Here is a 26,477-nt window from a genome sequence, read left to right as displayed (position 1 = left end):
CTGGGAGGGGCGCCGTGGGGCTGGGAGCCCAGCGGGCCCTGGAGGCCAGGCAGCTGCCCGCCGGTGCGGCCACCTCTGCCACCCCAGGGAGGGGAGAAGAGCCGGAGCGACGTGGACAAGAACAGCCGGCAGGCGGCCCGCTCCCTCCTCCGGCCTCCGGTCTCCTCCCCACGCCCCCCCAGGCAGCGCTGACCTGGAGCCAGCTGGCCAAGGGAGCCGTGTCCGCAGGGCGCCCGCCTCGGCATCACGTGGAGAGTGCGTGTGGTCTGAGAGTAGGAGGTGTTTTTACACACGGAAAGTGCTTTTTCGCATTCTCTTTGGGAAACACGATGGACACGGGGCAATCCCTCTAAGTGTCCTCCCAGGAGCGCACAGTGGCCCTTCTCTTTTTGGACACGGGCACTCCCCTCCCCGCTGGCCCCTGCAGGAGGGAGGGGTGAGGTCTTTGGGCTTGTGATTGGCCCTGTGACAACTCTGGAGGCAAAAGTGATGCTGACTTACTACTAATTTGAAAGCACATTAGTCAAGGAGCACAGATGCTTTGGAGAGATTGAGGCTAAGACTTCTGCCCACTTGGAGGCAAGGAGGCCAGGCAGCCGGGGCTGGACTGGTGGAGGTGGACGGAGGAGCAGGGCCACCGTGCCCAACGGGCAGTGGGAGACAGAGCCTGGCCGTGTGGGCACAGCGTCGGCGTGGGTGCGATGGGGCAGGACCGCCGCACACGGCCTAGTGCTGGGCCGTCATCCCTGGCTGGGCGCTGGTCTGCCCGCAGAGACGGTCACACCCACACCAAAGTAACATGGACGAATCGGGGAGATTTCCACTCAGCTAAGTGTATTTCCTGTGAAAAAGTGCCCTGAGCCGAAGTCACTTCCTTTCTGCATTTTGATGTCAAAATGTCGTTTCTGTAATAAAATGATTCTGATGGGAGGTGGCAGGTTTTGTTTTGTTTTGTTTTTCCCTCTCACTTGGCCACGTAAATGGTTGACAAATCTATGTAGGTCAGCAAAAGAAAATTTTTTTGAGCCACTGCCAATATGTGGAATCCAGGAATGTGGGAACCTCGGCAAAGGGCTGGTCCCCGGGGGGCCTGTCATGAGCCTTCGCTTGACAAAGACTGGAAGAATTGGTGGGGCCCAGGGAGGGCGGCCCTTCATCCTTGCCTGAGGGGAGGAGAAAAACAAGTCGTTGGTAAGAAGCCCCAGAACTTCCAAGACTCGTGAGCTTTTCCAAGAACTGAAGATCACGCTCAAGACGCCCCTTTACGGGGGAGAACACCCACTGGAGAACACTGTTGTTCCATGAATACTTCACAAGATTCCTCATCAGGAAACGACCACGCGGCTGTTAGGGAGAAGGAGCTTTGGCCTTCTCTGTGGCTGGAGGGAGGGCCTGCATTTCCTAATCTGTGGCCAGAGGCCTGTCCATCCGTGTTCGGTGGGGAGGGGGCAGTATGCTCAGAAAAGGAAAGAAGCTGGTGGCTTTTAACAACACTTATTGAACTAAAGTTACAAAATTCAAAACTAAATGTTCTTCAACCTTTACGTTCAGGGTATAAATCTTGCTCATCTACTCGAACGCCTGATGTTAGAAAGTCAACTACCCCGCGTCTGTGACCAGTGGTCCGCTTGTGTGTGGATGTGACAGGTTAAGTTCCCTCAAACAGCGGTATTTCTAATCTTGACTAAATGACCTTAGTTCGAGCTGTAATTACGAATGTCATAGCTAATTCTTTCACACTTCTACTGGGCACGTTTATGATCCTCGTGGGCAAAATCCCGCCGTCCCCGGGACGCTTTCGTCCATCTGATAAATCAGACTCCAAAACCAGCAAATCAGGAGCCCTGACCACACCAAACATTCCAACAGCAGTCAAAGCAGACAAAAAACAGCACAGTGACTGGAACACTTGTTACCACGACTACGTAAACACAACGTACTCTAGTCCCATACGATGCAGGCTTGACTGCTTTCTTCATCTCAGAGTTAAAAACGTGCTCACCCAGCCCAGGGACAGGGCCTCGCATCCCAGGCCCCGGGCCTGCAGAGAGCAGGTGTGGGGTCTCCGCGCTGGAGCAGAGGCCCAGCGGGCGAGGCCGGGACCCCCAGCCCCCAAGGAAGAAACTCCTTGCCACCTGGTAACTCATTCTTTTTTCTCCGATTCTTTTTCTCTGATTACAGTTAACCCCCACCCCGCCCGTACCTCCCGCTCCTGGTGGCCCGTCCCCAGGAGCCCAGCATCACTGCTGTACATGCAAACCATCTCTCCATGACTTTAGTGTCAAACAAGACTCGCAGCGGGCGTACACTCAGGGGTGATCCACACGCGCCATTTCCCAAAGCTATTATTGGAACATTCCACACAGCTTGCCTTTAGCGCAGCTCGTTGTGAGGCCACGAGAGAGGGGTGGATTTCCACACAGTGATTATTCTCTTTTTAATGCAAAATTGTCACGGTTTAGCCCACGGGAGCCCCTTGTTTAAGCAGGGTGCTTGAAATATCCCGTATCTTTCACAGCAAAGCAAGTGGTCGGCTGACTTTTATTTTCCCCAAGATACAGAATCAACTGCTACGAGTGACCGCAGCTGAGGCGCCCTGGGGAGGCGACACTGATTTATGCCATTTTAGTAAATACCCTGAGTTCAAGTTTTATCTAATTTACCCCTGTCTTTACTGACTGCTTTTTGTTTAAAGCAGTCTTGATCTATTTCCCTCATTTTCTGCTGCCAGCTTCTAGCTTGTCTGACAGACCCCATCCTCATCCTCTCTCCACCTTTTATTTGTTTGTTTGTGTAATGGGGGTGCTGGGGATGGAACCCAGGACCTCGAGCACGCTGAGCATGGACTCTGCCATGGAGCAGTTCCCTCCCTTCTCGCCAGCTTTGATGTGCCACATTGTAGGTTACTTCCCCAAACCATTCCATCACATCACACCACCTAGCCTTTCTGTTACACAAAGGTGCCCCTGCCTCCTCCTGGACTCCTCTGCCGGCTGCAGTCTTACACCAGCTCTTCAAAATCCTTATGTGCCTCATCGGCCACTGTTCAGGTTCATCTGCCAACAACCACACTCTGTTTGGTTAGAGATGGGAAACCGACCGTGTAACTGCGCTGTAAGTCTGCCCTAGCATCAAAGTCAACAAGAGGTTCAGGACTATCAGGCGTGAGTGTCAAACTGTTCACCAGTGGCAGTAACCCACCCTGTACTGCCTGACACTTTGCTTTTTGTCTTGGCATTGTCAGTGCTGTAGTGTCTGCGCCCTGGGGGTGGAGGGGACAGCTGGTCCAGGCCCTCCCGGTCACTTTGGGCTCAGCTCATTGGGAAACATCAGTTCCAGGAGTTTGCGAGCCAGGCTCTGTGCCGGCCCCGGGAGCCCCGCCCCTCGGGAATTGCATTCCAGTGCCAGCAGGACGCCGGCTTGCTCTCAGGGCCTGGTGTCAGCACTGACTATTCCTGAGCTGACCCTGGGAGCAGAAGAGGCCCCCTCCTCCACGTAACCCTGACCGGAGTGCTGTAGCCGGAATCCCAACAGGGAGAACACCTGCGACGGAGGGCAGGGACCAGGGACACAGGGAGCATCGAATGGCTACGAATGATTTTCCGTTGAAATAGAAATGCTATCGAGCCCACCTTTGCTGGAGGGTGAGAAAGCAGGAATGTGCTCAGAATGGACGGGTTGGGGGTGCTCCAAGCCCAAGAGATGGGACAGCTTACAGGAGGGCCGAGGCCACCTGAGCTGGTCAGCCCCTCCAAGCACACCTGGGTGGCTTCCCAAGCGCACATGTCCCTGGGACCACGAGAGCTGCACTCTGTTCCTCCCCAAGGCTTAGTTTCTGAGAACTTTAATATGAAGTACAGTCAGAAAAGTACACGTAACCCGACGGAGAACTCACTGAATTCCCACCAACTGAACATGCTCCTGCAGCCGGTCCCAGATGAAAAAGCAAGATTTTATTTTTAAAATTTGAACAATTTTGCATGTGACGTGAAATCCTAAAGGCAGAACTGGCGTGTGTGTGATAAGCCTGCCCCTGCCCCATGTCCCCTGCCCCGTGTCCCTTCCCCCGTGTCCCCTGCCCCTCCTCTGTGTCCCCTGCCCCTCCTCTGTGTCCCCTCCCCCATGGCCCCTCCCCTCCCCGTGGCCCCTCCCCCACAACTCCTCCCCCGCGCTCTCCTTCCTGGAGAAAACGCATTGTTGGTAGTTTCTTCACCAACTGGTTTTAAGTCCGACTTTGTGCCATTGGTGAGATCTGTGCCTGGGGGGTGCCTGGAAGCTGCTCGTGGGCCCGTCCGGGTGGCGGCTGGCCTGGGCTACCCAGGGCTGTGGTCCAAGCCGGCAGCTGACCCCAGGGCCCTGGGTGGGTGACCAACTGGGGAGGGGGGACAGACGCCGGGAATCCCATAGGCAAGTCTTGTGAGCCCTCGGCCCATAATGGGGAAGCCTCCAGGCAGACCCCGGCCCTGAGCGAGGCCACGGGCCACTCAGTCCTGGGGAGGGGCCACCTCTCCCAGGAGATTGGGAGATTGCGGGAGGAAGGTGGCCAGGCCAGGCCTGGAGGAAGTGAACTGGGCTTGGTGGGAGCGGCTCCTTTGTGGTCTGGGGGTGGTTCTCTCCTCCCGGGTCTGGGGCAGGCAGGAGCTGGGCTGAGGTGGCCGACCCCCCCCCCATACACTTAGTTTGAGGCTCTCAAGAGGAGAGAATTTTAAAATAGCCTGGCTGGCACAGGCAGGGCGACTTACAGTACCCCGCATCCCTCACACTCGCAGTGCCCTCCAGCAGCAATCCAGTTGAGTCTAGTTAGTGATTTTCCCCAACACTCTCAGAAGCAGCCTCAGAGCACCCAAGACACGTGTCCCAGACCCTCCTCCAACTTTTTTCTTTTGTTCCAAGGAGCAGCTCTTGCTGACATCTGGTCGTCCAGTGAACATCTTTCCTAGTGAATGATTCTTTGTATCACAGTCTATCCGTTGGAGTGACTGGTGTGGCTTCTCTCCTGGCAGGATCCTGACCAGAGGGTGATTCAGGGCTAACTCCTCTGCGTCGGCCTCTTTCCCGTCTCCACAGCGACAGCAGATCTTGAAATGTCAGACTTCTAAGTTGGCTATCGTGGTATCTGTGTGGGGGCATCTTAGAAGGTATCCATTTCTGCATAACAAATTGTCCCCAACTTGGGTGACATAAAAACTTTGTTATTTGGAAGTTTCTGTGGCCACCATCTTTCTGGGGTGGGGGTGGGGGCAGGTCAGCTATTCACTGGAAATTAGTCACAGACCTGAACACTCCCAAGTCCCATTTCTTGGGAAACTTGTGAGGACAGATGTGCAGGAACTTGACTCACAGACTTCTACTTTCTGCCCCAGATTTTGAAGATGATTCCAATGATAACATATCATGTCCCCTGCCTTCCCCAGGAGGGTTATCTCCTGCCCAGAGACATAAATGCTTTCCACGCTGCTGTTGGTCGTGCAGTAAAACCGCGTAGCCTCGAGCCCAGACCGTGAGCAGGAGGCTCGGGGTGCTCGCAAGTGACCGGCGCGGCAGCAGAACCGCAGATCCCGGCGCCCCCCAGCAACCGCCCCTTTCCTGAGGTGTCCTTGGGGTGTTGGGGGAAGGTTTTCTCCGTGATGAGCCCTTCGGCAGTCATCCTGCCACCTAACAAAAACGACTTCAGACGTCCTGATTCCTGGTACTTTGTTGTCCTTCAGGACCTAATTTAAAACTCTGTCTTGGAAGAATTCTTAACTCTTTCAGAGCCCAAAATGATGTCAATGGAACAATATTATTGGCGAGGTCAAAGCACAGTTTAAAACAGTGTAACGTGAGAAGTAAGTTTAAAGGCCTGCAGCCTTTGTCTTCCGTCCTTCGGGGCTCCTGCAGCCCTCCTGAGCAGCTTCTCTCCTGCCCCCACCCCTTCCCTGGTTCCCGTCTCCTGTTTCCACCATCAGATGAAGGGGAAGCCTTCGTTGATACTGAACGGAGCCCGGGGGAGAAGTCTCATCTCAGCAGAGGGCAGCTCGCGCCACCTGCTGGGGACATTGGGAATAGTCCTTCCATCCCTTCGTGAGCTAATTGGCCCGAGTCTGGTTAGTTCACAACCTGGGCACCTTTACTACTTCTTTAAAAAAAAAAAAGTTGATTTTTCAAAGTTCCCTGATGGTTGTTGCTGAGGTGCGTCCTGCAATTATAATTAAGAACCCCTCTTCCCTCCACAACATTGCTGTCCAGCGGCGACGCTGACCCTGGTCAGGGAGATGTCCGCGGGGGCTGCCGCAGGCAGGATGGGCCCAGGTGAGCGCCCCCTGGATTCCTAGCCAGCAACGTCACTACCGATAGACTGAAACCAGCTCAACACACACCGTGTCACAATGTTTAGAGGCATGTTTCTGTAGAGTACAAATTTTCAATGGGACAAAATAGCATGTAGTAACAGACCCAAGTATCTTTCGATTCTTTCTAAAAATAAGAAATCAAAAGTAGGTAAGTTAAACTTTCAGGTTTAGTAGTTAATATTCCAGTATTTTATCTTATTTAGGAACGATCTAGATAGTCAACAAATGTCTATCATTTAACCTAGTATAACTTTAAGGTTTTAAGGTCCCAAAAAGGTTTTGAAAACTATTTTTAAGCAGGCAGATTATAAAACCCAATTATCATTGAAAATTTCTTTAGAAACTTTTATCCCACTTACGTCTATTTAGTGCACATGTTACGAACAATTATGTTGGGATTGCTCATGAAAAATTTGTGAGACGTTAAAAAGCTAGCTATCATCTTCAGTTACTTTTTGTTACTGTTGACAAATTTTGTAACATATGCATGTCTGGCAAATATAAAAAAAATCATAGAAGTGAAGAAATAAAAAGCTAAGTGTATGACTCTCTTTTTTTATTGCTGGGGTTGGCATGCACCAAACAATTCATTTTATTCTACATTTTGTTCCTAGGATGAATTATAATTTTATTTTTTGAAAGATAACTGGGGCATATCACAAAATTTATGAGTTTATTTGAGAAAAGTCTATCTGAATGGGTCAGAAGTGGTTACAAGAGCTCCCCACCTCCACAGGAAGCGGGGATGAGGGGGTTAGGGGGTGAAGGGGTGGGCTGTGGGCGTGTGTGGGGGGAGGCTGGGGAGGAAGGCAAAGTGAGGACATTACTGACTGGCTGAAGCCTAACGCCTGTTTTGACTGGTTGTCCTCAGTCTTCAGTTTCGTAGCCCTGAGGCTTTTCCAGGCTTGCATTTCCTCCACCTCGGTCAGGGGCCAAGGGCCTTGGAGCCGCTTCAGTCTGATGACCTCCTGTCAATTAACTCAACAATATTAAACAGCTGGTAGATATAAGACTAGCCTACCTGACTAGTAAACCCAGGGAGAGTAAAACCTGTCCGTCTGTATTATACTAAATGCTGACGGTTCTGAAGCCATCCCGTCTTTATCAAGCTGACAATGTTAAATGAGCCTCATTTACCAAAGATGATCCAGATCCCGTGAACTGAAAAACTACTTTGGATGAGTTCGTGTTTTTTTGAGTTTTTAGGAATACCTCATTTGTATAAGTGCTGGTGTTTCTAAGCTAATTAAAATAGATCTCTTTTATGGGGCTTTATGAATTAATGTTGGCAATACTATGGGGAGGTTGAAAATACATTTACGTGTGAAATGTACACAGACAGATACAGACACAAACAGAAGACTTACGGTTCTCATCCTAAAATTTTAGCCATGAGTCAGGAAAACATAGTCATTCAAAACTCACTAGTTTATGTAAAACAGCTGGATACACTGTGTTTCTGTGCAGATGGGATGGGTTTAGTTCACCTGCCCGGTGAGGGCTAAATTTTCTACCAATATTTGTGGAGGAGACTTTTAAGATTTTCACTTGCTCTGATATGTAATCTTATGGACGCTGTGGACTAAATTTGGGGTGAGAGACTTTATGGAAATATCAACTGGCTGTCTGGGTATTTTAAACGCTCATATGAATTAATAAAATATCCAGTTTATTTTCAAGAAGTTAGAGTCAGATGTCCTTCCACCTGGGAGCCAAGAGTTACTTATGTGCTCGGAAGTCTGCACGTCAAAGAGATGGCTCTCACATTCCTGAGAGGACAGTTCCTGTTAGCAGAGGTTTAGGGTAATTACTAACTTAGTTTCCCCCTTCTTTTTCTTATGTGCACGACAATTCCATTTCCAATGTCCTGACCCTCTGCAATATCTGCAAGTGACTTGAGATGAACACAGGAGATTTGAGAACTGGTAAGATGGAAGGATGGACTTTAAATTACTTCTAGAGCCTCATTTTCTGTTTTGGTAAAGACTCAATTAGTAAGACAGGTTCTGTTGCTTTTAATTCCTCAAGGAATCGGGCCACCTCAAGGGTAACGCCAAGGGGCTGACCCACGTATTCAGCTAGAGTCTCTTGACTTGGCTTCTTTACACCAGGAAGATTTCCAACTAAGATGGAAAAGAGTCCTAAATTCTGGATTTAGAGCTGTGTGCCTTTGGAATGATTTTATAAGTCTTTCCACAAAGGCTTGAGGATGTTTCTGTCCTTCTGGGCACTTAGTTCCATTTTAGCCCATTATTCATAGTGTGAAGGAAAAGCTGGGCTGGTCTAACAAGATAACTCACAAGTCTAGGAATGTGAAGGAGAGGCTGGGCTGGTCTAACAAGATAACTCACAAATCTAAGTATTGGAATACTGATCTGAGTTCTGTTAGACTAACTTGTAAATCTAGGTTAATTAGTGTTGGTTTGCTGTTTATGTGTTTTTGCTAGCCAGCTGGATTTTCAAAGATACATATCTGGCTTTGGAATGTTGGTTTGCTGCCGCCCCGCCCCGCCCCCACTTTTGTGATGCTAACGCTGCTAAAGCTGTTCCATGCCTATTGGCCGAATACCCCAAGCTTGTACTTTACCCTATAAAACCTCATGTGCACATCTTGAAGGTGCTCAGAGCTTCGGAGCAGAAGCCCCTCTGAGCCCGCCGGCGTAATACATCTGAGTGCTCCAACCCTCCGAGTGGTGCTTGTTTCTTGACTGGCCTGTCGTTTCCGTAACAATAGGTGAGAAGGCCTTACAAATAGCTCCTATCAGGGCCTAAACATTGGCCTCCGATTGTGCCAACTTCTGACCAGACAGCTCTTTTTAAAAATCCTGCCAAGCATCTCCTTATCAGGTTTGTCTGGGACCAGCAGTAAATTTCCCTGAAGGTATTGACTCGCCCACCTTTTTTTCCCTCCTCTTTCAACATGACTTGAAACCACGATCAGTGGGCTTAACCAGGGATGCAAGAGGCATCTCCAGAGAGGGTACAAGAGATGCAGCCCACATGATCCAGAGTCACTCCCAAAGACAGCCAAGAGAAAGCAGGACTGAGACGAGGTCCCTGAGAGTGGGCCGCCGTCAGTAGCATGTCATTTGCAACGGGTGCAACCCACATTTCTGTCCACTGACTACAAACTGCTGGGGCCCCTCAGCAAGCTGGCTGGCTGCCTGCAGATACAGCCCTGGCTCCCTGGGCCCCCCAGCAGGCAGAAAGTGAAGCCAAGTTTTCAGGCCCCAAACAAGACACACAGGAAAGCAAAGGATCAATAACCAATAAGCAGAGGGTCAATTACCAATGAGTCATCAAAACCAAAGCCACCCACGGGTGATACCCCTGAACTCACTCCTCCACTAATCTAAATGCAGGCAAGTAAGAGAGGCTTACTGCCCTCATCCCACTGGACCCCAAGCAGAAATCTGAGAGGCTGAACTTGTACTTACTACCAGGTTTGTCAGATGCCCTGAGTTCTCAGCTACAACTTCCAAAATGATTGGGGTGTCCCAGCAGCCCTTTTGTGATCGCCAAAACTCTCTGAGGTTAATCCTTGGGGCCTGTGAATTAAAGCCATGAAAGACAGATAACAGGAGAAAGGTTTATTACATGTGCATACAGGGGATTCCTGGGGGAAAAAAGTGAAAACCTAGAGAAGCAGATAGGCATACTCCCACCAGGGCTGATTCCGAGCGATGTTACCAGTGTCACGACACTGCACGAGGCACTGGGAGAAACAAGAAAGACACACGACAGAACAGGCAACCCACAGGCAAACGCAGAAAACACCGCCGCGGAGCCTACTTTTATAGGGAAAAGGGCTGGGGTGGGGCTGGCTTAACTGAAAGTTCATTGGAGGAAAGAAGGAGGGCAGGCTGGTAGTGGCTTCTCATTGGCTGAACGTCAATGTTTCTCATTGGCTGGGCTGTAACTGAACGAGAAGAAATTCTTCCGCAAGAAGAGTAAAATAGTGCATTTCCTGTTTGGGGGAGGACGGTAGCTTCTTCCCGTGGGGCATGGAGATAAAGGTCAGTGCGTGCAAATGACGGTGAGTGACAGCGCGTGAGCGCTCCCTCTGCAGGCCATTCTCGACTCTGCTGGCCAATTTCAGTGCGATGTCGTTTACTGACTGTCAAGTCCTTGTCAGCTTGCATCTCTCTGACCCTCTGCTATGTCTTAGTGTTTGTGCCCCCCCCCCCCAATGTGTATGTTAAATCCTAACGCCAGGTGTGATGGTGTTTGGGGACGGGGCCTTTGGAAGGTGCTCAGGTCGTGAGAGGGAGCCTTCATGAATGGGATTAGTGTCCCTATAAAGGAGACCCCACAGAGCTCCCTGGCCCCTGCCCTGCGTGCATCTGCGGACACAGTGAGAAGCTGCCTTGGGGAGAGGCTCTCCCGCGACACGAGCACAACCGCTGTCCTTTACAAGCCACCCGGTCTGCAGTGTTTTGTATGATGACGGCGGCCGGAGCCGACTGGGACACCTTCCTTTTGAGGTTCTTTGGGCCTCTGACTCTCATACCGTCGGGAAGGGTCCCCGACTTGTAAGGACAAGTGATTGGACTGGGCCCGCTGGGATAGTCCGGGATAGTGTCTGCGTCTCGAGGTCCTGAACCTCCATCACATCTGCAAGGTCCCTTTTGCCCAGTAAGGGAACCTGCCCATTGGTCCGGTAATGAGGGTGTGGACATCTTTGGGGCCATTAATCAGCCAACCGCTGGGTCGTACACCCACCTCCTGCGTCAACAGTAGCAACGTTTTGCGGATATTGCTTTTTCTCCTATTTCCCTACTTTAAATTTTCTCTGGAGTATTAAAGAAAATTCCAGAAATCATATAATTTACCTATAATGACTTTAGTATGTTTCTCTAGTCTTAAAAAATACAATCACTTAATAGCATGTTCATAGCAAAATTATCAATAATTCTTTAGTATCACCTAACATCCCTTCAATGTCTGTTTCCCAGTCTTTTAAAAGAAGGTTTTTTTTAAAAAAGCTATTTTGTTCTGATTGTGGCCCAACCCAGACCACGAGCTGCATTTGGCTGACGCAGCTTTGCAACAGCAGATCTGCCTTTTGTTGTGATGTTGCTTATTTGTGGAGTAAAGAAACGGACTTCCCCACACAGTGGATTCTGCGGGTGGCTTCCTGCTGGTGTAACATAGCACGTTCGTTTGGTCCCCGTATTTCTTTAATCTTGTTCTAGGCTTAACCAGATTTCATCTTTCCCCTCCTCTTTTCAGTTGGCGGTAACAGTTTGGCAATGATGCCGTATACCTCCTGTTGCATCATATCACTGTTCACAAGACAGGCCGGTTGTGCCAGTCTGGGTGGGTAAAATTGTTCCTCTGGGCGTATTCGAAAACATTACAATATCCTTGATAATAGTAATTACCACTTACTGCTTCCTTACGTCGACCAGGTATTTCGCCGATTGCTTTTTTCTGCGATTTCTCATGTCACGTGGCAGTATGCTCACAGAGTTGCAAAAACACACCGGAAGTGGTTGGTAGGTAGACACTGAATTACTGCTCTGAGCTTCAGTTTTTTTTTTTTAACAGTGATTCTTGCTCTTAGGTTATTCTGAGGATTTTTTTTGAAGTAATGATGCGACGCTTTTTGAACAGTAGAATATGCCCTGCTCTACTGCTGTTAAAAATAACTATAAAAAGAAAAGCCCAAATAAACAGTCACTGTCGTCGCCTGTCTCATTGGTTCCACACAAGTTTACTGAAGGCACTGAGCCAGGCCCTGCGGGCGAAGGTGGAAGCCTCCCGGTGCCCGCGCCCCCGCAGCGGGTGCGGCGGGGACTGAGGGGAGCAGGGCGCACGGCCGCCCCCGCGCGCGCCCGGGTCTGCGCGCCCCGGAAAAGCCCCGGAGCCGGCCCAGCGCCGCTTCCCTAACCCGGTACCACCCCCAGCGCGGAGCCCCGCCCCGCGCCCGCAGCCGGGTACGACCCCCGCCGGGTACGACCCCAGCGCCCCGCCCCTCCCCGCGCCTGCGCGCCCTCCGCCCCGCCCCTCCCCGCGCTTGCGGGCCCTCCGCCCCGCGCGCTCCCAGAAAGAGTCCCGGGAGCCGGCCCAGGGCCGCGCGTCCCGTTCACCGCGTGCGCCGCGCCGCTCTCCCGCGCCCCCAGCCCGGCGCGCCTTCCCGGTACGACCCGCCGGCCCAGGGTCCCGCCCCTCCCCTCGCTGCCCCGGGCTCGCCGCCCCTCGCGCTCGCCGCCTGCCGCCCGCCGCCCGCCGGGTCCCGGGCCGCGGGAAGGTCGAGGACCCAAGAGCGCGCGGGCGGACCCGCCGGTGAGTCCGGGCCGCGAGGCCGACGCCGGGCTGGGGCCTCCGGGCCCCCGGGTCTGCCCGCCGGGCCAGAGTCCCGCGTCCCCCTGCGGCGTTTGTGCTGCTGCTGGTCGCTGTTCCCAGCCCCGCGAGCTGCTCCCCCTGCCCTTTCGGGGCGCAGGTTCACCGACGGAACAACTAGAATGCCAGGAATTACTCACATGCTGGAAAACCATGATCACCTAAGGCCTGTGTGTTAAATAGTAGGGGCCTCCCTTCCTAGTTTACTGATGTAGATTTAAAAAAACCGTCTTTAAAAATATAATTTAAGATGGAGAGTTGAACATGCAGACAGCTACAGATGATATTGTGGTAACAGTACATGTGAACCTGAACGTAATGGACAAATGTTAAACATTTTTAATGCTGTTTTTTTTGGGGGGGTTAGATATTCAGTGATGGCTTTGAAGGTAAAAACCAGCCAATGGAGGGAATATTCTGCTGCTAGTTGTGGGCTGCAGCTACTAGCCTGGTGTGCCTGGGAGCACAGAACAACGTTGTTTGTGTGTTTTAGATGTAAATATTTATGCTGTAATTAAAAGCGGCAGTTAGGGACCAGGGACAGCGTGTGGGTCACATTCTCAGCTGTGTGGTTCTCTGCCTCTTCCGTTAGCCAGGGCTCAGGCTCCTCTGGGTGCCCTCTAGGAGGTGACGTGTTTTCCGCTTGGTGATAGTTATCTGAATGAAAGATTATTCAGCCGCAAAACACGTTTTCTGTTTTATTTCAGGCGAAGGCGCTCTGGTTTTGGGGAGCACAAGCCGGCCTTGTCAACTGGTTGCACTCCTGAAAAGGTGAGAAAGTGACTCAGTGACAGTCCCCTAAATCCAGTGGGACTTTTTTTTAAAATATAAAAGTAGTAAATTTAAATCGTAAAAGGAAGCCTTTGTCATAGGACATTGTTAACTTACAGGGTCTTCTGTGTGTGTGTGTTTGTGTTCCTTTTAAAAAAATTGTGCTGAAGCTTACATAACAAAATTTACCTTTTTTTTTGATGGGGGTAGGTAATTAGGTTTTATTTTTACACTGATCTTAGCCAAAAGGCGAAGAAGAGATAGGTTTTATTTTTAGAGGAGGAGCTGGGGACTGAACCAGGACCTCATGTGTGCTAAGCCCGTGCTCTATCCCTGAGCTGTGCCCTCCTCCCTGTTTCTTTATGGAATTAAGAACATGGAAGCCGGCAGGAAGGGCCAGGGCTCCATTGGCTCTGGTCTGTCTACTGGGCATCCTTATCGAGGGAGACGCTGGCCCACACAGAGGGCGGCACGGGCACAGCTTGGTTACACCCCAGCCTCTGCGTGTCTCTGCGGCATCCTGCTCTCTTGGTCTGGTTTGGTGTCCCACCTGGGCTGACTGGCCAGAGCCTCACCTCCCCGTCTCAGAAGAGGTTCTCTGACTCAGCGCAGTGGGCGTGGAGGGCAGTTTGAACTTGTCCTTCAGGTTTTCATGTTGGGAAACTGGGAATCCAAGGATCAAAGGTTTGCAGAGCTGCCCAGGCTGGGCTCGCCCTTCCCAGTCCTTGTCCCTCCGTGGGGAGGGGCTTCCAGCTGCTGTTTTGGTCTTAGCTTTTGGGATTTTGGGGGGTTTGCAGCCTGGGAAAAGAAAACGGGACAGGCAGGTCAAATGGGTGCGTTTGATCTGTTTGAGCCCCAGCAGAGGAGGTCCCGTGTGCAGGGACAGAGTCGTTACTCCTCTCCTGTTTTATTCGCAAGGGGAGAGTCACACGGGTGGGTGGTTGCCGGTGACATCCATCCACATGCTGAGGCTTGGCTGTGATGGGTGGACGGCAGCAGAGAGGAGTCGCCCTTTGTCCTGGGCTGGCCTCGTGGGGCTGAGTCACACTGGGTGACAGCGTTTACAGTCAGGGCCACTCTTCCCTCTCTGAGGTGGTCTCGTTGGCATAGAAGGTGTAAGTGATGCTGGTTACGAGGCTCGTGCGGTTCAGCCTTTGGGAGAACAGGTTGTAGGTGAGGGGGAAGGCCTGGCCCAGACCTGGTGACTGAGGTTCTGTGCGTTGTCCCGGCAGAATTCCTGAGAGCAGGTGGTCCCAGACGGGGCACATGCATGGCTGCTTTGACCTCCACACGTCTAGCAATGGGGTCCTGCCCCGCTCTCATCAGGCACTTAAGGCGGATGGTGCCTTCCCCGTGCAGGCGGGGTCAGGAGCCGGGGCACCGTCCCGTCGGGTCCTCTTGGCTAAGAAGCCGCCCTGGAAGTGAGTCCTCGCACCGCCTGACACCGGCAGCACGGCTTCACCAGCCGTGAGGGGGTTCCCTCGTTTCTCAGCTTCTGGGGGTGTTTTCAGCTCCGGGGTTACGTTTTGCACTTTTGACGATGGCTCAGAAGACGCGTTTGCCCCTCCTCACTGTAGGGCAGGTTTAGTTGGTCCGCGCTTCGGCGGTTGCTTGCTACATGATCCCTCTGCAGAACAGGCTGACTTACGGGACTCGGGCTCGGGGTGGACTCTGCAGACGCTGGTCCAGGCCCTCCGGGAGTGAGTGTCTTCTTCCCCTTGGCTGTCAACCCTAAGAAGGCTCCTAGACGCATCCTGGAAAGTTCTCTCCCTGGGGAGGGTTTTCTGTATTTATTGGCTCCATTTGGACCCACGCTCAGTGTCTGTGCAGCCCCCGCCCTCTGCAAGCCTCCTGGAGCGCCTCCCGTATCTGCGTCCTCTGTAGCCTCTGGCCCACCTCCCGTCCTAAGAGTCTCACCTTGAGCATCATTCGGGGGGCCTCAGGTAGGACGCCCCTCCCAGAGCCTGTCTCAGGGGCTCCTGTCCTCAGCTGCCCTTCAGGTGTGTCAGGACGGATGCTTTCCCTACAGGACGCGAAGTGCTACGACTCAGACGCGTCCCCAAACACTGGGAGGGCTCCCAGAGGGAAGCCACTGCATGTGAAGGTCTTCCAGTGGAAGCTGCCCAGAGTGGAAGGCTGATTTGCAGGTGAAAACCTGCATTTGTGAACAGGTGCATAATCGCAGGGCGGAGTTCATGACTGCGGCTGTCGGACCCCAGCTCAGCCAGTGAGGAAGCCCCTTGTCTGTGAATGTTCTCTTCTTTTATGGAAAAGCCATTTAGAAAAGTGGTGAATTCACACCAAAGGGTGGCGGGGGGCAGGGGGGGGCGCTCATGGCCTTTGATTTTTAAGGAGGGGGTGGTGGTGAATCCTGGGGGGAGCCAAGTGGCATTTACTTGCTATTCCCTGAGTTTTCCTGTCACACATCCTTCCCCAGACTGCCGATCAGTGACTTCCAAAGTGATACAGGAAAAAAATGGGGCAACGTCGTAAGAGGAGGGCCGCGAGAGAGGATGGCAGCATCCTGGGTCCCAGACGAGTGCATTGGACGCGCCCTGCCAAGTGTGGGCCCTTGGCTTCATGCAGGAAAGAATTCAGGAGCGAGCCACAGTTGAGCAAAAGTAGATTTATTGAGAGAGATGCTCACTCTGTGCACCGAGTGTAGGCCGTCAGAAGCCACGGGGCGGTGAGGGGTGGCTAGCTTTTATGGGCTTGGTGACTCTACATGCTAATGAGTAGGAGGGCCACTCCAACTGCTTGGGGGAGGGAGCAGGATTCCCAGGCACTGGGCCACCACCTTCATTTTGGCCTTTTATGGTCAGCCTTGGAACTGCCGTGGCACCTGTGGAGTGCCATTTCCCACGCTAATACATTACAGTGAGCATGAGGTCACTGGAGGTCAAATCTCCCGCCATCTGGGGCCTCCAGGTCTATTGAGTGTTGACTTTTCTGCCATCTTGGTGCTAATTACTGTGTCATTCCTTTAATGGTTGTGCCCTGCCCCCTTCCCTCCTGTCTGAAAGGTAGTGACCAAACTTTGTCCCTTAGTGGGAAGAATATTCTGGTCGTGCCATCCTGGGGACGCCTAGAAAGCCGTGATCAGTAGGCAGTCGGATGCAGTGTCTTTATGAAAGCGGGACAGTCCTGTTCGTTCGGGAGGTAGGTGGGATTCTGTAACTAGTCCCTTGATGGAGGGAGGTGGTGATCGCGCCGTATTAAGGACTGTAAATGGTCCAGTCCTTCTCTTCCCTGCAGCACATGGCCCCGACCTGGATGCCACCTGCACCTCCCCCAGCCTGGTTTCCTCGCGGTGACCTGTTGTCAGTGTTGATGGCGTGGATTTGACTCTTGGCTCCTCCGGGCGCACCATGGCCGCAATCAGTCTGGGGTCTGGCAGACCGCCGATGAGGAGGGCTTTCTTGCTGCTGAAACTCACGGCTGTCACCTTGTCGGTGCTTCTGTTTTGTGAATTTCTGATCTATTACGGAGTGATCATCCGGTGTCACTGGCCTGAGGTGGAAACTCCAGCGGACGGCAGGGGCCGGGGCCCCCCCGAGCCGGCACTGCGAGCCATGTTTTTGGCGGATACCCACCTGCTCGGGGCAGTGAGAGGCCACTGGCTGGACAAATTACGAAGGTAGGAGGGGGAGCAGGGAGCCTTCTGCGGGCCTGTAGGCAGGAGAGTCCGGCCCCATGGCTTCAGGGACTCATTTATTTGTTATTTTCCCCTCAAAGAAGGACATTTGGAGCATCTGACTTTTCCTTTAACTTACGATTTACTGAGCACCTGTCATGGACAAGGACCCAGAATTGTGAGTGGGGCGTGTGTTTGAGTCCTGTGATTCCGGACAGTCAGGCCCTCCGAGCCCGTTTGCCTCCCTGTCTAGGTGGGTTCGCACGGGAAACCTCACGGGCCGTGTGAGGAAGGATGCCCGGCGCCCGGGTGGGGTCCGCGGGGGCGCCCTCTCCCCTGGGCAGGGTTGGCAGGCCCCCTTCGCTGTCTCTAGTGTGCCCCGAGTCCTCCGGGTGGCCGGAGGAGCTGAGCAGCTGGGTGGCCGCCTATGTGGGGACAACTTCGACCTGCACAGCTTAGTCTGTTTTCTCACTGGAAGGCTTAAAAAAATATTTTTTAATTAAAAAAAATTATGTTAAAATAGAAATAACATGCAGTTGGCCACCTCAGCCACTTTCAGCGGAGCGCCCGTGCCGTTAAGAACGCTCGCACTGCTGTGCGGCCACCGCCGTCCGCCCCAGAGCTCTCTCCTCCTCCAGCCTGGGGCTCCCCTGGCTCCGGAGCCTCATGTGTGGCCAGGCCCGCAGGCGGTCTGCCCTGCCCTCCTGCTGCTGTTTCTGCCTGCTTTCTTCTCCAGGGTGAATAACACTAAATTGGGACACACTGAGAAGCGTATGTGTGAGGCGCCGAGTGACGTGTCCACGCTGAGCTTCACGTGGGCCTCAGAGGCTCCTCTGACCAAAGTTACCTTCCAGAGAGCTTTTTTTTTGGCTTTATTTAAATTTTTTGGGGGGTTGGGGGAGGCAATCAGGTGTATTAATTGATTGATTTTAATGGAGGTGCTGGGGATTGAACCCAGGACCTCGTGCACGCTAGGTTCTCCTCTTCACCTGCCCTCGGACGTAGCCCCCCTCCTGTAGGGGAGGCAGCTGGGAGCCTTAGGATGGTGGCCGAGGCGGCGTTGGCTGGGCAGACACTGATGGTCTAGGATCCCTACTGTGTGCCCTTGTGTTCCGTCCCAGGACTGTCCTGTGAGAGCAGGGCTCACTGTCTCCATTTACCAACAAACTAGGGACCCAGGGAGTGGGCAGCATTCTTGAGGTGACCGCTGGCCAGTGGGGTACGGGCACATTGGGCCTGGCCTGTGTGAGATGCCGAACCCCAGGCTCTGTTCTGTGCTGGTCCGACTCTGGGCCGAGCGTGTGTACGTCTGGGGTCTGCAGGACTCCCAGGTCTCATGCTGGCCAGTCTGTTTCTCGTTGGTCTCCCCCCAGCTCTGAAGGCCTTAAGGAGGTCGAGTTTCTTTTGAGAAGCGAGGTGCTGGCATCTCCTTGGTGTGGCACAAAGTCAGTCCACTTTGGGCATCTTGGGCAGGTGGATTCAGCCCTCAGGCCTGGGGTGTGAAGTGTGTGGGAGGGCAGCCCGGGTGTCCCCTGGCCCCTTCCCCCCTCGGTGAGGCAGACGGGGACTCTGGCTGTTCCAAGCAGGGGGCCATGGGACGTCTTGGTCCACTTTTAAATGGCCCAGAAGACGGGCTGAGCTTGCTTTCCCTGTCTGTCGGCCTCCAGGGAGTGGCAGATGGAGAGAGCCTTCCAGACGGCGCTGTGGCTGCTGCAGCCGGAGGTTGTCTTCATCCTGGGGGATGTCTTTGATGAAGGGAAGTGGAGCTCCTCCCAGGTGGGTGGGACCCTGCCAGCCAGGCGCCCTGGCCCTGCCCTGGGGGTCCAGCACGGGACGCCCACGGGACCCGTGCAGCCGTGTCATGAGGGTTGGAAGTACCGATGTCCACAGTGGATAGTCTGTCTTGAAGATCTTAGGTTCTGTGTTAGGGCCAGTCTTGAGTTAGGTTGGCCAGTCTTACACCTGTCTATGTAGGAAATATGCAGATTAGCCGGACGCCGTGTTCCCACGAACCTCTCGGGAGGGGTCAGGCAGGCAGGAGGGGTGCTACTTCAGCTGTCCCTGGAATTAGAGAATAAACGAAGTGTAGTCTGACTGTCCCTGCTTCCTTAACGGCTGCGTTAGGAGCTTGTGCCACAAGGTTGCCTGTTACTGTCCCCTGATGTTCCTTCTTCTGAAGGGTTTGAGAGGGACCTGGGCTTGGTGTGATGGGGTCTCAGGGGCCTGAGACCAGGTGACGTCAGCCTTCCCACAAACCAAAGGGAAAGCCTGTTCTCACCTTGGCTGTCAGAATGCTTTGCTCAGTACAGTCTTGGGATTAATGAAAGAAAAAAATACAAGAAGCTGTTCTTCCTCCTTAGTTAAAGATGTTCAGTCACTAATGGTTTTGGAAGATATTAAAAAAAATTCATTGAAATTTCCCAGGACAATCTAAAAGCTGTACGAAGAAAGTCTTGGTCCAGGTCTGATAGGAACCCGCACTGCAGGGCCGCAGAGTCTGCTGCCGTCCTGTCCGCGGTGACTCTCGGGCTGTGGACACGCCACGGCTAAAAGCCATGAGTTAGCAAATGAGGTTGGACGTAGATGTTGCCTTTGCAAATTACAGGGAACATTTTCTGTTTTTCTCATTTTATGTTATTCTGATGTTAGGTTATTCTAACTTTAAATATTACTTGTCAAAGTCTTGGTAAATGTATCGGAGGACCCTCTAGCCAGCATATTTCCCTAGGCTGGGCCGAATTTAAAATTTGAAGGATAAAGGTGACTACTATTCAATGAGGGGTTGTCCAACCTAGAGTGTTTGCCCCGTTTTTGTTTTCAGGCTTAATAAAAATAAGAATTAAATGGACATCGTTCTCAAGCTTTCACAGTTAAAGCCAAAGTCAGAAACATCCTGAGAGATTTACTGGGCTTTTGTCTTTCTTTCCGCCCCGTCCTGCCGTCCAGCCACCAGGGGAGGGCCGGTCCCTGTCCCGTGGGAGAGCACACAGTACTGGACACCTCAGGGGCCTCAGAGCCTGTTCTTAGGACCAGTCTGGATGCAAAGGGATCCTCAGCCCAGGGTCCGCACATGGTCGTCAGGGGACCAGGAAATAGTGGGTTTGGAGGAGCGCCAGTTAATGTTTTAAGATGGAGAGATACCATTTCATTAAAATTTGGCTTCAGATTAAATAGTTACAGTAACTATTGAGTGTTGGAAAAAGAGGTGGGACTTGGGTTAGAATTCTGCATGCTGGCCTCAGGAACACCCATCTGGATGGGGTCACCTTCTCCCCGTCCAGTTGGGGCAGGGCAGGTGCCCGGGTCTCAGCAGGACCCCTCCCCACAGGCCTGGGCGGACGACGTGGAGAGGTTCCAGACCATGTTCCGACACCCTGCTCACGTGCAGCTGAGGGTGGTCGCCGGCAACCACGATGTTGGCTTCCACTACCAGTGAGTGACCCAGCGTCACGGCCGCAGGGGCTGCGACTTCACCACTGTGGGCGCCGCCCTGGGCCGAGAGGAGGCAGCTGGGGTGGGGGAGGCCCCCAGGGCTCTGGCAGCGGACGGGCGATTGAGGTGCCCGTGAGTGACTCTGACTTGACTCTTATGTCTCGTGGTCGCTTACGTTTTCCTTGGGTGTCAGAGAACAAGACGACGTGGGCTGTAATAGCTAATATTTACACAGAGCGTATCTTTTATTTTACTTCTTAGGTTTTATTATGTTACCATTGGGCCTGTACTTTTGCCCTTTGTACCAGGGAGGAGGCCGAGGCCCTGAGGACTAAGTCACTGGCCCGGCCCCCAGCTCGCTCAGCAGTGGGACCAGTGGGAGCTCAGAAGGGCTGGCACCCCAATCTGGAAAGTGACTTTTCCGTGTTCAGGATAATTCTTAAGAGGTTTCAAGATGGCTTGTTTCAAAAAACTGCTTCTTTTTGCAATTGAATGTAGGATGAACACATACAAAATAAAACGATTTGAGAAAGTTTTCAACCCCGAAAGGCTGTTTTCTTGGAAAGGAATTAAGTGAGTATTACTATTTTTGTAATATACACATTTTTTTTAATTGAAGTCTAGTCAGTTTACAATGTTGCATCGTTTCTGGGGCACAGCAGCATGTCCCGGGCATACACACACAGATACCTCTTTTCATATCTTTCACTAAAGGTTGTTACAAGACACTGAATTTAATTCCCTGTGCTCTAGAGTAGGGCCTTTTTATTATATATAGTACTTTGAGTGAGTAGTATTTGTGAATTCTTATGGAGGCCCCTCGCCCCTGGAAACTTTTTCAGAGGGGACTGCGTGCTGACTCAGACCCACGTCCTGTCCGGCCTGGTTTACAGCCGAGGCCCAAGGTGCTAAGACACAGGCCCAGGGACAAGGTCAGGTGCGGAGTGTCTGGGACCGGCACAAGTTCAGGGTGGAGCCTCCTTGACCCTGACTTGGACGCCACGCCCAGAAAGGCTGTTCTGTTCCCTTAATGTCAGCTTGGCACGCGCACACAGCCTGGCTGAGCAGAGACTTAAAGCTTCCTTCCCATGGGGACGCGTGTCCCGGGTGGACAAGGCAGGCGGCCCGTGGCCTGACTCCCTGCCCTTTCTGCAGTTTCGTGCTGGTCAACAGCGTGGCCATGGAAGGAGACGGCTGTGACATCTGCTCTGGAGCTGAGGCAGAGCTCCTGGAGATCTCCCAGCAGCTGAACTGCTCCCAGGAGGTAGGACAGCCTGCGGGGCCCAGCGCCCCCCGGGCTCCCTCTGCCCTGCCCACCATCCAGCCACCTGGCCCAGTGCCCGCACCCTGGGCTGCCCCTGTCCCTCCCACCGTCCAGTGACCGCAGGGCTTCTCTGACCAGCAGGAGCATCACCCCGGCAGGTGTGGAGACAGAGGGCCGCTGCCAGCCTCGGCCCCAGTCCTTCTGCAGGTGAGGGTGCCTCCCCAAGTGCAGTGGACGCGCCCAGGGCCTTGCTGTCCCCTGACTCTTCTCTGGTCCTGGACAGCACTTCCCGCTTTACCGGAGAAGCGACGCTCACTGCTCTGGGGAGGACGCTGCACCCCCGGCCGAGAGGGGTATCCCCTTCCAGGAGCGGTATGACGTGCTCTCCCGGGAGGCCTCCAGGAAGGTTTGTGCCTGGCGGGGCGTGGAGTCAGACTTCCTGGGGCGGGCGGCGACACTGGGCGGGATGGGCAGTGTCCCGGATGGTCATTCCATCGCGTGTCCCCTCCCTCGCCCTGCCCTGCCCCAGGAAACTCACCTCCCTCCCCTAACGTCTGGTTAATGAAACTCTTAGGGGGGAGAGGGTACAGCTCAGCTGTAGAGCAAGGTCCTGGGTTCAATCCCTAGTACCTCCGTAAAAAAGGAAAAAAAAATGACTACTCCTAAGTGTTCTTTATTGTGTTTTCCCGCCAAGTTACATGTATTTGGGGGTGCAAATGAGACTTAGAGTTACCTCTTTGGGGGGAGGTAATCAGATTTATTTATTTATTTAATGGGGTACTAGGGAGGGAACCCAGGACCCTACGCTCGGCCCCTGAGCGCCACCCTCCCTGCCCTGAGCTCACTTTTGATGGAGTCTGAGCAGACAGAAGGCTCTGGAGGGCTGAGTGCAGGGGGGCCCCTGGACGGGGCGGGGTGGGTGGTGGTGGCCCTGTCCCTGCAGGGAGGTGGCCATGCCCTCACCGCCTCTGCCGTCCCTGGGCAGCTGCTGTGGTGGCTCCGGCCACGCCTGGTCCTGAGTGGCCACACGCACCATGCCTGCGAGGTCCTCCACGGGGCCGGCGTCCTGGAGGTCAGCGTGCCGTCGTTCAGTTGGAGGAACAGAAATGACCCCAGTTTCATCATGGTAGGTGAACGTTTATTTTCGTCTCAAAGCTTCCGTACGTATTTAAATCAACACAGCGATGAACTATGTACTTACTGCAATCTGTGGAAATACACAAAAGCCGCACGCAAGTGCCCCTCTCCCCAGACACACCAGCGTGGACACCTCTCTGGGGATGGTTGTTCCGGGGGGGGGAGCCTCACAGTGTCTTACCCTGCAGGGACGGCAGTGCCAGCTCAGCCTGTTCAATTCTCCAAGGAAGCAGGGTCATTTTCCTTCATTCGCTGCACCCAGTCACCTCGCCTTAGCTTCCAAATATGCCCATTTGCTCCAGCAGAAAAATGGGCCAGCCCTTGCATGTTTATGACACATGGTAACTAGTGACCCACTGTGGGTCGGCTCCTCTCTCTGACCCAGGAGTCCAGCATCCGGGTCACAGTGCTTTTATGTCAGGTGCCTTTACTTCATAAAAAGATGGGACAAACCTCCTTTTTTCCAAATTCAGTCAGTGAACGTTCCCCACTGTCACTCCGCACGGCAAGAGTGTCCACCAAAATACACTGCCCACCAGGCTGCCCCCAGCACACGCATTTCAGCATCGAGTGGCCTGAAAAGCCGCCATGCCCTGCCTGCTCCTTGTTGACCGTTGATCTAAGTCCCCTGCCTCTCTGATCCCCTCTTGCCTGCCCTGGTTTCGGAGGAACCAGGAGCTAGTTTCATTGAGGGGGGTCAGCTCCCGGACCACCCGCACTCAGCACACTCGGGCGCAGGGCTTGGGGTTGGGGTGGTGTGGGCTGGAGCCCGTGCCCTTGGTCTGAAGACCTGGCTGCCTGCCTGTCCTCGCTTCCTTCCCAGGGCAGCTTTACGCCCACAGACTACGTCCTGGCCAAGTGCCCCATGCCCCGCGAGGACACAGTCCTGACCACGTACTGCGGAGCGGCTGCGTGCCTCGTGGTCCTCACGCTAGTCCATGTGAGGCTGCTGGCCTCACCTCTGCACGTGGGTTGGAACCTGCTCAGAAAATTTAAGACCACGTGAGTAACAGGCATCAAGACCAGAGGAGCTGACCAGCAGGCGGTGCTCCGGGGAGTGAGACTGAGTGCCACTCGGGAGCTAGACCCCTGGGCCGATCCCCGCGGGGTGAGGGTGAGCTGCTGGTGCTGTTCCCATGCTGTCACGATGGAGCGTGCACTCTCCAGAGTCTGTGCTCTCACTTCATCAAAGATGTGTGTAATCACGGATTGTATCTACAGCTCGCAGAAGCTGCGGGCGTCACTGGCGTGCATGCGACAGCCTGTGTTCCCCAGTCGGCACCGGCAGGCTTGGGGTGAGGTGACACCATCAGTGGTCCTGCGGGTGGTTCTCAAGTTCCTACCTGTGCTAGTCAGACGCTTCAAATAAACCCAGATGCTACAAGCAGGAATAGCTGTTCCCGCAGACTCCTGTGTGTCCACGCTAACTGGATGGAATCGGGTTTTTAGATGAGTGTCATTTTCTCTCCAGCAGACCCGACTGTTAAGTCAGGATCAAATGCCCGTCAGTGAGCAAAAGAAACTTGAAAAGTAGCCTCCAGGAAGAGGCGTTTGGTATTTAAAAATATGTATGCCTTGGTAATTTTAAGCCAGGTAAAGTGGATTCTTGTTGCATTTTTTCCTTGAGAGTCTGGCTCCTCAGTCAGACCTTTACATAGGAAGTTCACTTACAGGGGATTGCTGAGTGATGCGGAGAACAATATACAACTCTGTTTTTTGTGTATATATGTTGGGTTGTATCTCTTCATGTTTTCTTCATGTTTTACTTCGAAAATGCAATGGAAATGGAAAATCATTCCTACTTCATCTGTCTCCGTTCACCTGAGAGTTTTATGAAACAGGCAAGGATGGGAGAGGCAGGAACTGGGTGATAATGAGATAAAAAACGTGATGGTGTGTTGTCTTTGACGTCGCCATCCTGTATTTCGTGTAAAAGTTGTATTTAGCCGTGGATGAGTTTACAGAGGATTACAAGATGCTGGTTTACAGAGAAAACTTGAAACTATCAAAGACTAAATGAAGTCGATGAAGTCACGTAGGCTGGGCTGCCTCCTCTCTGCTTCGTGTGGTTGGAGTAGAACCTCGGACATCTTCACAGACTGCCTGACCTGGGGAAGCCACCCTCAGGGCCGTGGCCCAGCATGAGGGGCTTTCTGGGTCTCGTACTGGAGCCACCTTGCGAGGCTGCGTCTGCTGATCTCTCAAGTTTGAAAAATAGCCGTGTATTTTGACTTGGTATTTCAGTAAAGGTTTTGTAATGTTTCTTCTTCAAAAGGCAAGTAAGAGTCCCTCCTTCGATTCTCCACAGCCAGGCACAAGCCTGAACCCTTGTCTTTTTCCTGCTATTTGTTTACGATGGAACCTGGGGTCAAGTAAGTGGTTCCAAAGCTTTGACTAACAGTTTTCAAAGAGCGAAATAATGGAGACACATTGTCTAGAGAAAAACACCACCCCTGGGTCCCCGGAAGAAGCTGTGGTGTGGGTGCGGCGTTTCGTGAGGTGCGGGTGACTACGTGTATAGTTTATATTTATATAAATTTATATGGGCATATATTTTTTTATCCAGGAGTATTGTAAAAAGTACCAACCTGGTAAAGTGTCCTAAATTCTAATACACCATTCATTCCTGTTTTCAGAGCAAGCGGCAGGGGATGTTGACAGTTAGCTGTTCAGCACAACAAAAACACATTTCTTCTACGGGGGTGGCCGTTACCAAGGCACAGAGCTCTACAGGGATTTCCTTGAGTAGTTGTACAAAATAGTATTAGATTTTGTGGTCTGTACAGTATAATAAACCAGCAATAAAACAACAACAGAAGGAACCTGGGGAAGGAGCCCGTGCCCGAGCAGGTGAGTCCAGGGACCCCTGGAGCCTGACCGCGGCGCGGGCGCACGTGGGGTCTCTGAGAGGCCGGCCGTCCCTGGAGATGGGCCTGAACGGGCCCTGTCCCCTCGGCGGCCGGAGGGTCTGGGCCAGGTCGTGGGCCAAGGCGGGCAGGAGGGCGGCCCCCACGCGTCGGCCACGCCCCACGTCCGCCCGGGTGTCTCCCCCCAGTGCCACCCCGGGGAGGGCGGGGGTCTGCGGCCACGCGGGCGGGCGTGGGGGGCGTGGCCGGCGGGGCGGGGCCGGGGCTCACTGCTCCGCCCCGGGGGCGGGGCTCACAGCAGCTCGTACTGCTTCAGGTGCATCCTCTGGATGATGTCCCTGCAGTCGTTGAAGACGCGGCGGATGTTCTCCGTGTCCACGGCGCACGTGAAGTGGGGGTAGCAGTAGTGCTTGCCGTCCCCCGTGGCCGTGCTGATCCTCTGGGGGAGAGCGCGCCGTGAGCCCGGGCCTGGGCGGCGCCCCAGCGGGGCCCGGCGTGGGGGTCGGGGTCGGGGCCGGACCGCCCCGGAGCGAACCTCCCAGCACCTTCCCGGGTGGGGGAGACGCCCCGCAGCTGCCCGGCCCGCGGCCCCCGCAGCTGAGGCCCAGGACACCGGGCCCTGGTCACTGTCAACACACACGTTGGCGCGGAGCCCTAACCCCCAGCACCTGAGTGTGACGATCTGGGGAGGGGTC

The 26,477-nt window shown here is 53.5% G+C and overlaps 2 protein-coding genes and 1 long non-coding RNA gene across 33 annotated transcripts in view; 1 reads left to right on the top strand and 2 right to left on the bottom strand.

Annotated features, from left to right (window-relative positions):
- Positions 1-6,919: 6,919 nt before the first annotated feature.
- On the bottom strand, positions 6,920-10,105 carry LOC140688938 (uncharacterized). Of its 2 annotated transcripts, none has more exons than XR_012063762.1 (3): positions 9,992-10,105; positions 9,770-9,880; positions 6,920-7,300 (listed from the first exon to the last, which is right to left on the bottom strand). It is a non-coding gene; the product is annotated as an uncharacterized lncRNA (long non-coding RNA). The 2 variants fall into 2 exon arrangements; XR_012063761.1 differs by having other exon boundaries at positions 6,923-7,300; positions 9,998-10,105.
- Positions 10,106-10,259: 154 nt separating this feature from the next.
- Positions 10,260-25,194, top strand: MPPE1 (metallophosphoesterase 1). Of its 26 annotated transcripts, none has more exons than XM_072949293.1 (13): positions 10,260-10,348; positions 13,385-13,448; positions 15,478-15,595; positions 16,497-16,607; positions 16,704-17,085; positions 18,750-18,858; positions 20,411-20,514; positions 21,013-21,087; positions 21,670-21,778; positions 21,917-21,985; positions 22,062-22,184; positions 22,764-22,904; positions 23,739-25,194. In XM_072949293.1, exons 5-13 carry the CDS (start codon positions 16,817-16,819, stop codon positions 23,919-23,921), a joined length of 1,182 nt encoding a protein of 393 aa, XP_072805394.1. In that variant the 5' UTR covers positions 10,260-10,348; positions 13,385-13,448; positions 15,478-15,595; positions 16,497-16,607; positions 16,704-16,816; the 3' UTR covers positions 23,922-25,194. The 26 variants fall into 26 exon arrangements, with proteins under 26 accessions (XP_072805394.1, XP_072805403.1, XP_072805407.1 ...); XM_072949302.1 differs by having other exon boundaries at positions 16,686-17,085; XM_072949306.1 differs by having other exon boundaries at positions 15,478-15,619; positions 21,920-21,985.
- Positions 25,195-25,323: 129 nt separating this feature from the next.
- GNAL (G protein subunit alpha L) overlaps positions 25,324-26,477 on the bottom strand; it is a 69,028-nt gene continuing 67,874 nt past the window's right edge. For 3 of the 5 annotated variants that reach the window (XM_072949283.1, XM_072949281.1, XM_072949282.1), the window contains exon 13: positions 25,324-26,219. In XM_072949283.1, coding sequence (XP_072805384.1) covers positions 26,049-26,219 — 171 coding nt within the window. In that variant the 3' untranslated portion in view covers positions 25,324-26,048. Of the gene's footprint in view, positions 26,222-26,477 lie in introns of all 5 variants that reach the window. The other 2 variants (XM_072949280.1, XM_072949284.1) reach the window with 1 other exon arrangement.

The sequence above is a fragment of the Vicugna pacos genome, chromosome 24 (genome assembly GCF_048564905.1).
Source record: "Vicugna pacos chromosome 24, VicPac4, whole genome shotgun sequence".
Taxonomy (NCBI): domain Eukaryota; kingdom Metazoa; phylum Chordata; class Mammalia; order Artiodactyla; family Camelidae; genus Vicugna; species Vicugna pacos.
Note: the sequence above shows the minus strand (reverse complement) of the source record. Positions and strands in the feature narration are given on the sequence as shown.

What these genes read in the sequence shown, in the direction of transcription:
- MPPE1 (XM_072949293.1), top strand. Translation starts at nt 16,817, where the DNA reads ATGGCCGCAATCAGTCTGGGGTCTGGCAGACCGCCGATGAGGAGGGCT. An exon ending in GATGTTGGCTTCCACTACCA is followed by an intron (nt 20,515 to 21,012) that starts GTGAGTGACCCA and finishes AATTGAATGTAG; the next exon opens with GATGAACACATACAAAATAA. An exon ending in AGCTGAACTGCTCCCAGGAG is followed by an intron (nt 21,779 to 21,916) that starts GTAGGACAGCCT and finishes TTCTCTGACCAG; the next exon opens with CAGGAGCATCACCCCGGCAG.